The sequence below is a fragment of the Pistacia vera genome, unplaced genomic scaffold (genome assembly GCF_008641045.1).
Source record: "Pistacia vera cultivar Batoury unplaced genomic scaffold, PisVer_v2 Contig97, whole genome shotgun sequence".
Taxonomy (NCBI): domain Eukaryota; kingdom Viridiplantae; phylum Streptophyta; class Magnoliopsida; order Sapindales; family Anacardiaceae; genus Pistacia; species Pistacia vera.
In genome coordinates, this window is record NW_022196856.1 from 143,312 (window position 1) to 159,620 (window position 16,309).

Here is a 16,309-nt window from a genome sequence, read left to right on the forward strand (position 1 = left end):
ATGGTACTGATCATTCCATACATCACAAATCAACAAATTAGCATAGGAACATATTCCATTTTGATTATTTCAGACTCAGTTGTGGGGCATTGGCTTTTTGTTAACACAGCATGGTTTGAAAGAGGGTAGACACTGGTTTTGAGTCAGCCATACCAAATTTAGTCACTAGTTTTTCTAAGTATGATTTCTGCCTAAGATTAATTCATGTTTGTCCCTGTTCCTGACAATGTCCATCCCTAGGATTCTTTTGGCATTTCCAAGGTCCTTCATGTCAAATTCTGATCTAAGCTGGCCCTTTAACTCATGTATTTGACTTAGACTTACTCACAAGTAACATATCATCCACATACAGTAAAAGATATACAGGCAGATTATGATTAAATTAAAATAAAAACAGTTATCAATTACTCTTAGTGTGTCCTATACTTACAATGAAATTGTCAAACCTTTTATACCACTGTCTCGGGGACTGTTTCAGTCCATACAATGATTTGTGTAGGATGCACACATGGTTAGGTTTCTTGGGATCAATAAAACCTAGGGGTTGACTCATGTAAATCTCCTTTTAGGTTACCATGCAGGAAGGCAGTGGTAACATCCATCTGTTCTAACTCTAGGTTATAATGGGCAACAATGGAGAGCATTAACCTAATGGTTATACTTGACTACTGGGAAAAGACTTCATTGAAGTCTATTCCTTCACGTTGGGTGTAACCCTTAGCTACTAACCTGGCCTTGTACCTAAGGGGGTCAGTAGCTGAGATTCCCCTCTTTAATCTTGTACAGCCATCTGCATTTGATTAGCTTTTGATCCTTGGGTTTAGGAACCAAGGACCAGGTTCTGTTTACCTCAAGTGACCTCTTTCCTCTTCCATTGCTTGCCTCCATTTTCCCCTTTCCTTAGAGTTCATGGCTTCTTCATATGAGTCTGGTTCTGTTCTTTGAATTCCTATTCTGCAAGCAAAGCAGTGTATATTAGTTCAGCATAAGAAAACCTGGCAGGGGGTCTTACCTCCCTCCTTATTCTGTCTCTGGCAAGTTGATAGTGTTCTAAGTGTACATGTTGGGGCTCTGAGGCATGCTTCATTTTCTTCACTATCAGATCCAGGATCCCTTAATCCTGGTTGGTTTCAGGTGTATGTTCTTATTGGGTTGAGGTGGTTCAGCTGCTGACCCACAAGCTCCACTCAATGGTTGTACTCTCAGTTGTATCTTTGGTAGGTTCAGTTGGGGTGCTTGTACCAGTGTTCGTTCATTGGTTTTACAAGGGAACTCTCTTCATTAAATACCACATCCCTTGAGATGATGATTTTTACCCCTGGTGATTTCTGTCCCAGAGTCTATACCCCTTGGTACCATCTTGATATCCTAGGAACACCCACTTGGTGGACCTAGGCTCTAACTTTCCTCCCACTGTATGTGCATAGGCAGTGCACCCAAAGATTCTCAAATGGCTTAAACCAGGCTTTCTTCCTGACCAAACTTTTCAGGGAATTGAAATTATGGCAGTTGAGGGGCTCCTATTTTCAGATAGGTGCAGTGGACAAGGCCTTCCCCAAAATGTATTAGGTAACCCTGAGGTGAACAACAAGCATCTGACTTTTTCCAGGAGTGTCCGTATCCTCTCAGCTACCCCATTCTGCTAAGGGTTCTTTCACGTTCTATGTCTAGGATTCCTTGCTCACTACAAAACTGATCAAACTCATTGTTACAGTACTCTAATCCATGTCAGTCCTTAGGGTTTTTACCTTTCTGTCTAGTGGTTTTCCACAAGGGCTTTCCACTCTTGAAATTTAGACGGGCCTAGTCCTTAGTTCTAAGGGTGTAGATCCACACTTTTCTGCTAAAGTCATCTAAATGGACATAAAGTAGCTATGCCCCTATGAGACCTCACTCTCTCAGGACCCATAGTCTGAGTGTATGTACTCTAAACAACCTTTGGCCAGATGTATGCCTTTTGGGAAACTAACTCTGTGCTGTTTTCCTAAAATGCAGTTCTCACAAAATCTAAGGTTGCAGCAGTGTCTTTTTCTAACATGCCTTGGTTACTTAGGATATCTAGTCCCCTCTGACTCATATGTCCCATTCTAAGGTGCACATTTTCGGTTACTGACATATTTGGGGTGACACAAGAAGAACTTAGGCAATCAGAATAATATCTCCACATAGGATGTACAATCCATTCTTTTTCTTCCTTTCAGAATTAGATTCTGGTTTCTATACACATTCAGCCACCTATTTTTAGCTCTGTAACAGCATCCTTCTTCATCTAAGGTTCCTAAGGAATGAGGTTCCTTTTAAGTTCTGGAATGTACCTAAAATGGGTAAGTTTATTAGTTCCCATACAGAGTTTAAGGGTTATACTGCCTTTACCTTTGACCCTACAGGCATTGTTGTTCCCCATGAACACAGTCTCCCTATCATATTCCTCAAAGTCCTGAAACCAGTCCCTATTGGGACTCATGTGAAAAAAGCACCCAGAATCTAACACCCATTCTTTGTATTGTCAGTAACAGAGACAGTACGGACCTCTGTTTCTTCAGCTAAGTGTTGGATGAGGCTAGGTTACTCTCTGTGTTTTCCTGCTTTTGTTTCTTAAGCCATTCAAAAAAAATTCTTTTTCAGGTGAAAAGTTTTTACAGAAAAACACTTTCTAGACTCTGCCTTATGCTTATTGTTCCATTTACCCGTTTTGTTTTTGGACCCCTGGCTAGGTTGACTGCCTTTACCAGATTGAGAGGTATCTGGTTTTCCCTAACAAACAGGTTACTCCACCTTCGCTTTGGACTTTCAAATCAAGTTCTCTAGCCTTAAGACCAGCCACAATCAAGTCACAATAGGAACAGTACTGGAATACTGAAGTGCATTCTTAACAACTGATAATCCTCAGTAATGGAGTTTAACAAAATCTGGAGACTGGTCTCTCCTAGTTCCTGATCTGTGCCCTTTAAAATTAAGGTCATTTTTAGGAATTCATCTAGGTTCTCCTCTATTGTCTTGCTACTATCCATTTTATAAGAAAACAAAGCACCCTTGAGAAAAGCTAAGTTAGGTGCAGATTGAAGTGCATACAAAGTTCGAGTTTACCCATAACCTTGAGGGGTTTCGATTCCATCAACCTTTCTCAGTACGCTGTCGAGAGGTTCATCACGATCAGATTGTAGGCAGCTTCATCATCTCTCCTTCTCCTTCAATTTCTCCTCGGACCATTTCTTTGGATCCTTCCCAGTGCTAGGGCGACTTTGTTATGTAAAGCAGAGCCCTCATTTTCTTCTTCCACTCCCGAAATCGATCTTCCATCGTATTGGGAGATCTCCATACGTGTAGTGTTCATGATATTATATAGACAGTGTGATACAGTCTAGGAGTAAGTGGCGTTGTTACACCAGACGTTGCCAATACTGCCAAGCAGTTTTTAAGGCGGTCACTGGTTTCAGCCTATATACCCTTAAACTGGACAGACAACCGAGAAGAGAACAGTGCGAGTAGTGGCGTTGTTACACCAGAAATTGCCAAATACTGCCAAGCAGTTTTTAAGGCGGTCACTGGTTTCCAGCCTATATACCTTACACTAGACAGACAACCGAAGAGGAACAGTGCAAGTACAGACTCACGGTACTGACCAAGATTACTCTCCTTAACCAGTGTTTGTGACCTAATCTCACAAAGAAAACCAGAGACTAGTAAGAATCAACATTCTAAGGCTCTAGGAACCTTAGATTAAGAAAAAACCCTAAAAAACTGGAAACCCTAATTTTTTCGAGCAAACCCTAATTTTCAAGAAAACCTAATTTTCGATCTGTCAAAAATTGAACGATCTCAAAAAGATTACAGCCTAGGACGAGGCTCTGATACCACTATTAGCAATCAACCTATAATGCAAACTGAAACAAATAAGAAAACAGAAACCACAAACAAAACACAGAATCTTTACCGTGGTTCACTTGCCCGATTTGAGCAAGCTACTCCACGTTGAACTGGAAGAGAGTTCGCTGCACTATGATTAAAGAAACACGATTACAGTCACGATTCAAACGAAAGACTCTCCAAGAAACCCAGATCGAACAACACTTTCTGAAACGTAATCTGCCGTAGGACTCTCTAACCTGGAAATCCCTATAACAAGAAAACAAACAGTCCACTTGATTGATTAACCCAAACCACTCAAGAAACTCACAGATGACACAGAAAATTGGACCCAAAGTAAGAACCCTAGTTTTCTAAGAAAAACGAAAACTGCTCTCAACTTTTTATTGACTACTGTCAACAGGAAACCCTAATCCTTTTATAGTGTTGACTGGAGGCTTGATCTCAGCTGTTGGCTTTCCTTCTGAATTAGCGGTCAAGATCATCCAGGAGCTGTCTCAAAACGACACCGTTCCATTAACCCAGTACGACGCCGTTTCAGCATTCACTACAAACAATTTGTAAAACCCAACTCATTGTTCCAAGACTCCATTCTTTTAAGTGAATGTAATTCGTTTTCAATAATGAAACAATATATTCGAAATTTCGAATAGAGAGGTACGCGTTCTTACCCTCATATTTGATTTTGAGGTGATAAGAGACAAAAATTCATAAATATCTGACAGTGGGTTATTCTCTATAAAATATCATTTCAACTCAATAGTGAATTAAATGATTATTTTTTCCTCTTTATATCTTTTGATATTTCCATGATTTTTTTTTTTTTTTTTTTTTTAATTTCAATAAAAAAAGCAAAGTTACCTTAAGATATTTGTCAAAATCATGGAGTTACACAAATATTTTGAACTAAATATGTGTAGTAAATTTTTTGAAACGGACTATTACTAACGGAAATTATTTGAGATGGTAGGATTCATATTTAATGATTAATATTAGGAGGCTAGCTTAATCTCTAAGAGCTTAACCGTGATGGTTAGACTTGTGATTTGTTACCACCATACATGTAATTCGAGCCACACATTCAATCGGTTACCTAATTCACCACTAGCTTCTACTACAAAAACTCCACACATTCAATCGGTCACATCATTCAATCCATCATGGTTAAGTGTTCAAATAGCTAACCATGATGGTTAGCTATTTGAACGCTTGCTAAGAAAGTGAAGTGTATTTTGAGTATAAACGGAATATAAACTTTAGTGAAAAAGTGGTTTTGAATTTTGGGTGGGAAAGTGTCATTAAGGCAAACCTTGAGTTGGGAAAAAAGTCGTTTACTCTTCCAGGAAACTACTCAAACCTTAAAATTGTGTTGACTGTGTGACCCAAACTAGCATGCAACAAAGTCTAGGGTGTGTTTGGTTGGAGGTAATGCTGGATTACTGAGGTAATATCATCAAGCTATGTTTGGTTATTAAGTAATAAAATTCCGAAATCTTTCAAAACTAATAGTAGTTATTGTTGGTAATATAAGAGGTAATTTGATTACCTCCATTTTCTTAAGCATTTTAAGATTAAGTTGGGAATGAGAATTGAAAGGGAAAAATAAAAGGTACAGTTTAAGAGAATAAAGTTGTTTTACTGTTCTCTTTACTTAACAACATGAAATGTTCAAGCTTTATTAATACAAGAGCCCAATACACGTGAGGTAACAATTAACCAATTGCAACTTGCACTTAGATAGGCTAGGTTACTTGTCCGTAACCTAAACACCATGAACCATTGTTACCTAATCCTAACATCTTCCCTTAAACCAAACTTCCATAGACATGAACCATTTGATACACTAATCCTAACATCTTCCCTTAAACCAAACTTCCATAGACATGAACATTGATACACAAATCCTAACATCTCCCTTAAACCAAACTTCCATAATCTCATTATTTTGACAACTGAGATTTCATCATTCAAGAGACAGCATCAAACTCAGCAAACACCAGCAAACATAGACTAATTCATTACTTCAATATGGAATCACCATCAGCTAGTACTAAATCATCAAAACTAGCAGCAAAAACTGACAGCTTCAACAGCAACATCATAATTCAAAAAGGACAGATCAAAGCTGACAACTTCAACAACATACTCAATAGAAAAATCAGCATCAAAACGACAATTAGCATTAAATCAGCAGAACAAATCAGCAAACATTGAAACAATCTTTCAACTCTTCACTACTAAAACCAAAACAGCTTCAACTTAGCAAATTCAACATTCAATACAAACTTCAACAATCAGATCAGTAGAACAAATCAGCAAACACTGAAACAATCTTTCAATTCTTCACTACTGAAAATCCAAAACAGCTTCAACTTAGCAAATTCAACACTTCAATACAAACTTCAACAATTAGCTAGCATCAACACTTCAATACTAAAACTTCAAACAGCTTCAACTCTTCATTTCTGAAACTCCAAAATAGCTCAACTCAGCAAATTCAGCAAATTCAACACTTCAATACAAACTTCACCAAACAGCAAAAATCAACACTCAACACTTCTGAAACACTCAAAAAACTTCAACAACCATCAAACAAAAGTTCAACCCTGTAAAACTGAAACTCCAAAACAGTTTCAACAAACATCAAACACAACTTTCAAGCCTGCAAACTCCAATATTAAAACACATAATTTTCAACCCTACAAACTCCAAGATTAAAACACCAGTAACACATAAACAGCAGTAGCAAATTGATTAAACTGATGGACAGTAACACAAAACAGCAGCAGTAGATTGATTAAACTGATGGAGTAGCTCTTATATTGAGCTTTTCTCAAAAGGTTGCAAACTTGGAAGCTGGCAGTGCTTTAGTAAGGACATCTGCTTTCTGAAATTCAGTAGGAACATACTGAACTTTTGGTTTATTGTCAGTAACTTGATTTCTCACATAATAAGCATCAAGCTCAATGTGTTTTGTCCTGCCATGAAAGACAGGATTCGAGGCTAATGAACCAGCACTTTGGTTGTTACACCAACTGACTGGAATACCAGAAAGATGTAGTCCAAGCTCAGTGAATAGACTGCAAAACTAGACAATCTCAGTTGATCCTTGTGTAAGGGCTCGATACTCTACTTCAGTAGATGACAGAGCAACAACTCTCTGTTTTCTAGAAAACCTCTTAATTAAGTTAGATCCAAGAAACACACAGCAACCACTTGTTGATCTTCTGTCATGCAAGCTGCTGGCCCAGTCAGCATCAGTGAAACACTCCAGCTGAAACATATGGCTTTTAGTGAAATGAACTCCATAATTAGAAGTTCCTTTAATATATCTCAGAAGCCTCTTACAGGCCTGCCAGTGTAGCTGTGTTGGTGCCTTTAAAAAATGGCTCAGTTTGTTGACTGAATAGGCAATGTCTGGTCTGGATAGGATAAGGTATTGCAAGGCTCCAATGGTACTGCGGTAAAGGGCGGGATTGTCAAATAGTTTACTGTCATCAAGAGTGAGTTTAGTGCCAACTGCCATTGGGGTAGAACATGGTTTGCAATCAACCATTTTGGTTTTGATGAGAATGTCCTTTGCATACTTCTCTTGATTCATGTAAAGACCAGTTGCATCTTGGTAACCTCAAAGCCTGAAAAATATTTTAAAGATCCAAGAATCTTCAAAGCAAATTGAGTGTTAAGCTTTTGGACAGTGTCTTGAATCAGTTGAGGAGTATTTCCTGTCAAGAGTATATCATCCACATATACTAAGACATACATTACTTGATCTTAATTATGGAAAATAAACAAGCTTGGATCAGCCATTGAATTTACAAAACCCCAATCCAGAAATGTTGCTTTAAGTTTGTCAAACCAGGCTCTTAGAGCCTGCTTAAACCCATAGAGTGCCTTTTTTAGCTTGCATACATGATAAGGAGTAGCAGAATCTACAAACCCTGCTGGCTGTACCATATACACATTTTCAGCTAATTCACCATTCAAGAATGCATTGTTAATATCAACCTGCTGGATGTCCCATTCATGGCTCATGGCTAGACTGAGAATAACTCTAACAGTGGGTTATTTCACGACTGGACTGAAGGTTTCCAGGTAGTCAATTCCAGGGGTTTACTAGAAGCCTTTTGCAACTAATCTTGCTTTGAACCTTTGGATAGAACCATCAGCATTATGCTTAACTTTAAACATCCATTTACAGCCCACTAGATGCATGTTAGGAGTTAGTGGAACTAGTTCCCAGGTTTGATTAGCTAAAAGAGCTTCAAATTCTGATTGCATAGCAGTTGTCCAAGAGGGATGAGAGAGTGCTTCCAAAACAGTGTTTGGTTCCTTGGTATCAAGGTGAGAGGTGGAAATAAGGGCAGTATTGTGAGCTTTGGCTTTGGATCGAGTGACCATTTGATAAGTGTTTTGGGTTGAGATATTGGATGGAGGAAAGGATAAGTCAACAATCAATGGTATGGTCTCAAAAGATGCATTAGAATCAATGGTGATAGGAGAAGTAGCTAGCATAGAATTATCATGAACTAAAGGTAAATCATGCTTGTTGAAAACCTGATCAGATGCAATAGGACAAGAAGAAGAGAATGGAGACTGTTCAACCAGTGGAGTAGAAACAGGTTGATCAGTCATTAATGCTGAAGGGTGAGAGGTTTGAGAATGACTCATGGGATTATCAGGCAATATAGAAGACATAGAAGAGGACAAATGGTATAAAGAGGAAGGGAGCACATAATTAGGAACATGGCAGGTAGACTGAAAACCAAAACCAGAGGATGACTGTATGGGGTCTGTACAAGAAGTTGAAACACTGGAAATTGTAGGAGTGATGAAAGGAAAGTCCATTTCATCAAATTTGACACTTTGACATATATAGATTCGACCATTAGGAGCAAGACATTTGTATCCTTTTTGTTGCAAACTGAAACCAATAAAGGTATATTTAGTGGTATGAAAATCAAATTTGTGATGGTTATAAGGCCTAAGGAATGGATAAGCAGCACAACCAAAGACCTTTATGTGAGAATAGTTTGGAGAATGATGAAACAGTTTTTGAAATGGAGAAAGATTGGAGAACACTGTTAGTGTATATTAGTGTATGCCCTAGAAACCATTCATGTTGTCGGTTTCAGAGCATTTTGTCTTGTATCTATATAGGATCATAAATAATAGAAGAAAGAGTTCTTCAATTATATATGTAAATTGCTTCCTTTATCAGTCATGCATTTAAAATAAAGTATGTATATGAATTGTCCAGTGATTCATTTAATAGGTAAATGAATTATCGAAAAGGGTTCCCCGGAAGCAATATAAATTTGGGCAACTATATTGCACAGTAGGCATACCGGAGCTTCCGAAGATATATGAGTTGATATAAGTACGGATGACGATGATAGTCATGTCACTGGGGCATTGGTATGGATTAACGGTTGGTGAACTGTTTTTCGAATGTGACCGAATAACGACAAATCACTTGGAAAAGCATGTAGTCAATGATTTATCGTTTGGTTTATCAGTGCACGATGTAGTCCTTTGACCTGAGACATTGTAGTCGGATCCGATATGGTGGTATGGTTCATACGGTGTATAAGTACGAGACTAATCATGTTCGTACAATAAAGCCTATTTGGTCATGCGTTGTTCATAGCGGAAACGAACGATGGTCAAAAGGGGATCCATTGACTCAGAAATATAGGATCAGGAGTACTACTGACTCCATCCGGATCGAGTTCTAGACAAACATCGATAAATGTCAGAAAATTGAATCTCTGGCCAGAGTCTATTATTAGTCATACAAAAGCAAGTTTGTGATGACGAGTTCCGAACATATTGATCGACGATTCGGTAGAAGATCGAGTTTAGGATTTTGACGTTCCATGAATCCATACTCGATTGGATATCTCAATGGAGGGACTTTATCTGTATGGTACGTATGATCTGAAATGGGTTCGATGAAGTATTTCTTCATCGTGGTTTAGGGACTATGGCACATTGCTAGATGTTTACCATAGTCGTTGGGCCTCCGGACGGGTTTTCGGATTATCCAGAAACGGCTTACGGCTATCCACGGGTGACCTACATGGTCACACCAATAGCCTGAGAAGTTAGAGAGATGAGAGAGAGAAATGATTATCCGAAGAGGGCTAGCACTAGACCTGGCAAAACGGGTGGGTGGGCGGTACGGGCGGGGTAAAACGGGTACGGGTCCAAAACGGGGGATATAACGGGTCCAGTATTTTGGACCCGTGCCCTACCCTATACGGGTACGGGTGACCCGCGGGTGGACCGTTTTTTCTCTCCTAGCTTTCGGTTTGACAGTTACCCCTAACAGTTTCAATTATGACAATTACACACCCAAAATTCCTACAGTTTTAATTTTTTACATTTACACCCCCTAAATCAACTACTCTAAATCAATTCAATAAGAATATAAACAAATATGAACCAAAAAAAACAAATAACACATAAACAAACAATAACTATAATACAAAACTACAAATACCAACCAAAACAAACAAATACCAAATCACTAATATACAATTACACATAAACAAACCAAATAAGTCAATAAACTATAAATACCAATTAAATAAAACAATACATAATCCAATATTCAACAAAAAATTCTTAAGACAGCAAAGTGTCATTCCACAGTGGGCGTGATAGAGTCCTGATTCCACGGTCTCGAGATCAGTCAATGGCACATCAAGATCATCATCCGAATCATCTTTCACTATATTACTACAAAACATGATCAACTACAAATATTAATAATGTATAATAAAATATACGAAATATTATGTTAACATGTACCTTTAAACTCATATCCATATAGCCAAGTTCGAGTGCATTCAAAGATTCTGCATTTTTTGGTCGAAGTGAGCTTCGTATTTGTTGAGCACTTTACACCATACTAAAAGCGGACTCTGAGGCAACGGATGTTATTGGTATTGCCATGATATCACGAGCCATATGGTAAGTACCGGATAACGATCACGATTATTCTTCCAATGATCGAGGATATCCAAATTCTGATATTGACGCGATCAAACCTCATCTCTTCCAAATAAAGATCTAACTCGGATTTCTAGTGGAAATGAAAACACTCTCATAGCTGTCAAAACCTACATCATTTAAACAATAAGTGTCAAAAGTTAAAATTAAACAATAAACAATACTTTATTTTCATAAGAATATAAAAACTAAAAAGTATAGTGACTTACAGAAGAATGATCAACGCCTACTAGAAGTAGAACTACTCGCAGGAGAAACAACTGAGGTGAGGCAGGAACTTCTTTACAACATAGCCTGTAAGCTTGAAAAGCTTTGCAAGTTATTCTTACAGTTCCAACTCAGTACGGCAGTATTTGAATCATAAACTTTGTTGAAAGCGTACTCCACAAACTGAAAATTGAGACGTGGGTCAAGAATAGTTGCAATCGTCAACACAAAACTATAAGAATCCCAAATTTTGTAAATTTTGGGATCATTTGTTTTGCATGCTCTTAACAACTTCATCTCACTGTACTCTCTTCAATTAAAACGCAATTGAATTTCTCACACACATTTCAAGTACAAGTGCTGAGGAATTTAGAACCTGAGAATAAAGTCGTAATATCATTAAATGGTTCCAAGAACTTGCATATCCTCTCCCCCTATCCCATTCTTCATTTGATGGACAAAATTTATAACTAGGATCTATTGTTGACAAAGCACAAACAGGGACGAAATATTAACGCTGTATCAAGCATTAAAAAGTCGAATTCCATCTAGTGGAAACATCCAATCTCAACCGAGCTTTCACTCCATTTGTACAGCAAGTTCCCAAACTTGATTCTCCTAGCCTCAGTTGCTTTAATATATTCACACATATCGAATCTTATTCAAAGCAACACTGCAGCTCTTAACCCTTCTGAACATAAGATTCAAGATATGTGCAGAACATCGCACATGGAAAAATTCACCTTTACAAACAAGCATTCTGCACACAAAGTTGGTTCCTAAGATATCCTCCTCCATCATTACTACTTGCATTATCCAAAGTAATTGAGAAAATTTTCTTTCAATACCCCACTCTTGCAAGAAATTCATGATATTTTTGCCAAAACAACCCTGAGTGTGGAGGAGGAATATGACAAAAGTTCAATATTTTATTCTGTAACTCCCAATCCTCATCTATATAATGAGCTGTCAAAGAAAATATCCCTCAGTTGTACCAGAAGTCCAAACATCAGAAGTTAAGCATATTCTACTTGTCAGCTCCCTAATTCAGCTTAGTTTTTTCTTCATCCTTTCAAATATTTTAAGCAATCGCCTTAGCGGTGTTCTAGAATAATGCACAAGCTCATTACACACATATGAAAGACTCTCCTAGTTCCTTGATTCTCCACATATGAATATGGATAATTATGTGATAATTGAAGGCCATATATTCACGAAAAGTCTCTTGACTAATCTTTCTACTTGCAATCTATGATTATGATCAATCAATAATTGCCCTACCTCAGGTTGGCCCGTTTGGACAATTCTGATATGAGCTTCATATTTTTAGTCCATGTGTGGCACTACCATAGCATAAGATTATGCATGCCTTACACCTAGTCCTTCAGTGTTATTCTCCAACTATATCTCAAAATAATTCCAACTTCTGATGTTTTACGTATTTCTAGAACTAGTTGTAGGAATACTGAAACTAGAAGGAGGTGGCATTACCCTAGAAGCATCGTCACTTGCTCTCAACGTTGACCATATCGTATTATAGTTTCTGAATCTGCCATGTCAATGCTTGAGACTACAAAAATTATATATATATAATATATTTAGGCTCTCACACACACTCAAAGGATAATCAATAAATAAAGAAACAAACATCAGAATTTAGTGCTGATTCATATCATTTAACACTGTACTTAAACCATTTATCTTTTCATTTTTGTTATTATGACTATTCCGATTTTCAAAGTGTACTAGAAAATTAATTAAAAATCGTCCATATAAAAGATGTTATAACAAGTGTATTATGTATATGACTGATTTGCAGTGTTAGGAGTGTGACAGTAGTTGAAGTTACGTGTTTAATTAATAAACATGTTTCATAATTTCAGGATTTTTCACCATTATTAACACTTGCTAGATCTTATATCATGTATAGATTAACTATATATTAATGGTTATTATTGTACGATGGCTGTGCTGTGTGTGTGAGGATGTGGATGACAAGAATGATTCATGTAGCAATTATGCATAAGTGAGTTATTTATAGATTGATAATGTTAAATATAGACAGCTTTCTTATACCCTTTAAAAGGGTTCATTTTATATATAATTTTTTTGTTGTACTATATCTATTACTATGATGGAATCTAAATTAATCACATGGCACCTCTGTGCAATTTGCAAATTGGTATCTACCAATTCTCCTTTCATCCTCTTTTAAATATTTTTATCTTATTAAAAAAAAAAAAAAAAGAATATTAAATGTATTGACATTAATTTGGTTGCACCACAGAAAATGAAATTGAATGGTGAAAATATTTCCAATAGAAGTGGAGTTTGTGTGTACAACGGGAACATGGTACTTACCAACAAAACCAAAAACACTTATGACAACAAAGTTCATAGAGTATATAGCAACAAAGTTCATACATGATAACTCCCAATCTCATTTATATTTTATACGCATCTATTACATTATACATACTGATACATCCCTCGTCGGATTTGATTACAAGGAAGTAAGCAAACTGCAAAATACCCATCTATTACATTTACATACATGATACGTCATTGATACCCTTACAAACACTAATGCTCATGATATTCAAAGATGAAAATAAAACTAAAAAATAATTAAACAAAGCAAACTGCAAAATACCTCTTAAATAAGAAATTTCAAAATCTTATATAAGTGTGAAATTTGAACTCCTTCAGCTTAGAAAGCCCTGAAAAAGGTGGAAAATTAGAGGTTAAATAAATTTCGTTTAGGGGATAAAGCAGCATTATACAAGTCAATTTTCCGCATAATTGCATTCGGCAGCTCACTTCCAGCCTCTACAGCATGTTTAAAGAAAAATATCAGAAACTGTAACTAAATTATGTGTTTCAGCATATACACACTCCTAGCCAACGAGACGTTGATCAACTGCTCAAACCAAGCTTATAGGCTATAGACACATCTAGAAAGGGCAAATGAACACATCAAACAGCAGCAAAACAGCAGCAAAACTAAATGAAGACATCAAAGAGACTAGGGGAAATGTGGTTTACATTAAATGACCACATCAAACAGCAACAAAACTAAATGAACACATCAAAGAGACTAGGGGAATGTGGTTTACATTAAATGAACACATCAAACAGCAGCAAAACTAAAACCCATAGTCTTTTGTAATTTTGCCTTTCAACAAAAAATCATCCCCCTAATGATTTTTTGGAGCTCTCAAGCAAGGTGGTAGATTATGCCAAAGGCAACCCATTGGCTCTTAAAGTATTGGCTTCCTCCTTACACAAAAAAAGCAACGAGACGGGAAAGTGCATTGAATAAATTAAAGAAGATTCTAATCCTAAAATTCATAATATTTTGAGGATCAGTTATGAATTCATTAACTTTGTTTTATGTATCAGATCTTTAATAAAAAATCAACCCAGATAAAATTTATTTCACTTCACTATGCGTTTTATGCTAATTGTTATTCTTCTGTTGAAGGGAACTGATGCAATGAAGGCTTGTTCCGATATGTCTAAAATCAGAGAAATGCATTTAAGTTCTGAAGCCTTTACAAATATGCGTAATCTTAGGCTTCTGAAATTCTATGTATTGATCAGTTTTAGGAGGCTTTGTAAATATCCTAAATTGTGTTTTCAGGAGGCTTTGTAAATAATCCTTTTCAATAACGACGGTTTGAGTGGGACTGAGATGGAGCCATGGAGGTGAAGAGCTGTGGGAGTCGTTAAAAAATAAAAAAATAAAAAAATTAATTGAAAAGGATTGTTTTTGGAAGAAACCTGTTTTTGACGAAGTGACGATGGGCAGATCAGAGATGAGAGTTCAGATGAGAGTGAGACTGTGAGAGGGAGGCGTGACCGTGATGAGTCTGATGAGTCGATGAGTGATGACTAATGAGATGCGTGAGAGGGAGGCGTGAGTCGCGTGACTGCGTGAGTGTGAACTGTGACTCTGTGAGAGGGAGGCGTTCAGGCGTGAGAGGGAGGCGTGAGACTGTGAGAGGGAGGCGTCACCGCGTCAGGCGTGAGCGAACTGTGAAGTCTTCAAGTCTGTGATAAAAAATTTTAGGGCTTCATTCAGTTCAGAGTCTTTAGACATTGAAATTTTGAAATGAAGCCTTGCCAAATACGGGTGCCCGCGGGTTCACCCGTATGACCCGTGATTAATTGGACCGGGTAGGGTACGGGTCACAAAAATGGGTTTAATTATTAAACCCGTACCCTATATTTTTTACCCGGGTACGGACCGACCGCGGGTCCATACCCGTTTTGCCAGGTCTAGCTAGCACCTTCCGAGGGTAATACGGGATTTCTATAGTAATAGTTACATAGAAAACAATTTGTGACATTTTAAGGGTTAAAACGGTCAAGCAATAATTAATTATATTAATTATTATATCTTAAAGTTAAGATTAATGAGATGAACAAAAAATACCTTTTAATAGTTAAAGGGTAAAAAAGGGTAAATTTATGGGTTGTTAATGTAACTAGTTTAGTTTACATGGCCCTTGAATAATATTGATTATTCAAAGGGTAGAGATAAAATTCGTGGGGTCCCTTTTAAAATAAGATTTTATTGGGCTTGGAAGTGAAAAATAAATAATTGCAAATAGCCCAAGTATATATAGTGCAAAAGGTGCATTTTTGTTCATTATTCACTTGTTCACTCAAACACAAACTAAAAGCTCTCTCTCCCTAGCCAAGGCCACTCTCTAATCCTCTCAAGGTGGTGTTAAAGTGTGGAGGTTTCATCCTTTTGAAGCTAATCTTCATCAATCCAAAGCAAAGGAGTAGGTATAATCTCATATCCAAGCTTTGCATGTAAACCGTTTTTTAATCCATGCTTTCATGCTTTCATTTCCATCTCCACCACTTTCATGCATGCTGAATCTTTCAAATGGTATCAGAGCTAAAAGCTCCTTGCATGTCGAATTTATAAGCTAAAATGGCATTTTCCATGTGTTCATGTGTTCATCAAAATTGGTTGAGTTTGCATGTTAGTGATATGGTTCAAAAATGTTTTTTTCATAGTAGATCTTACATGCATGTCTCGGCCTACATAGATCGAGGTATATGTTCATTCTTCTTCTCATTCTTACCTGTTGAATGATGATAATGGTTATAATGAGCATGCCTTAGTATTGGATGAGTTGTTTGATGTAATAAGCATGTTTGATGCATGTGTATGTCTCGGCCATCTCTTGATCTTTGGAAA

The 16,309-nt window shown here is 37.1% G+C and overlaps 1 protein-coding gene across 1 annotated transcript; it reads right to left on the bottom strand.

The window, feature by feature from the left end:
- Window positions 1–6,700: 6,700 nt before the first annotated feature.
- LOC116121172 (secreted RxLR effector protein 161-like) lies at window positions 6,701–7,393 on the bottom strand. The gene is made up of 2 exons (XM_031407121.1): window positions 7,075–7,393; window positions 6,701–6,906 (listed from the first exon to the last, which is right to left on the bottom strand). The coding sequence occupies exons 1-2, from the start codon at window positions 7,391–7,393 to the stop codon at window positions 6,701–6,703; spliced, it is 525 nt and encodes a 174-aa protein (XP_031262981.1).
- Window positions 7,394–16,309: the final 8,916 nt, after the last annotated feature.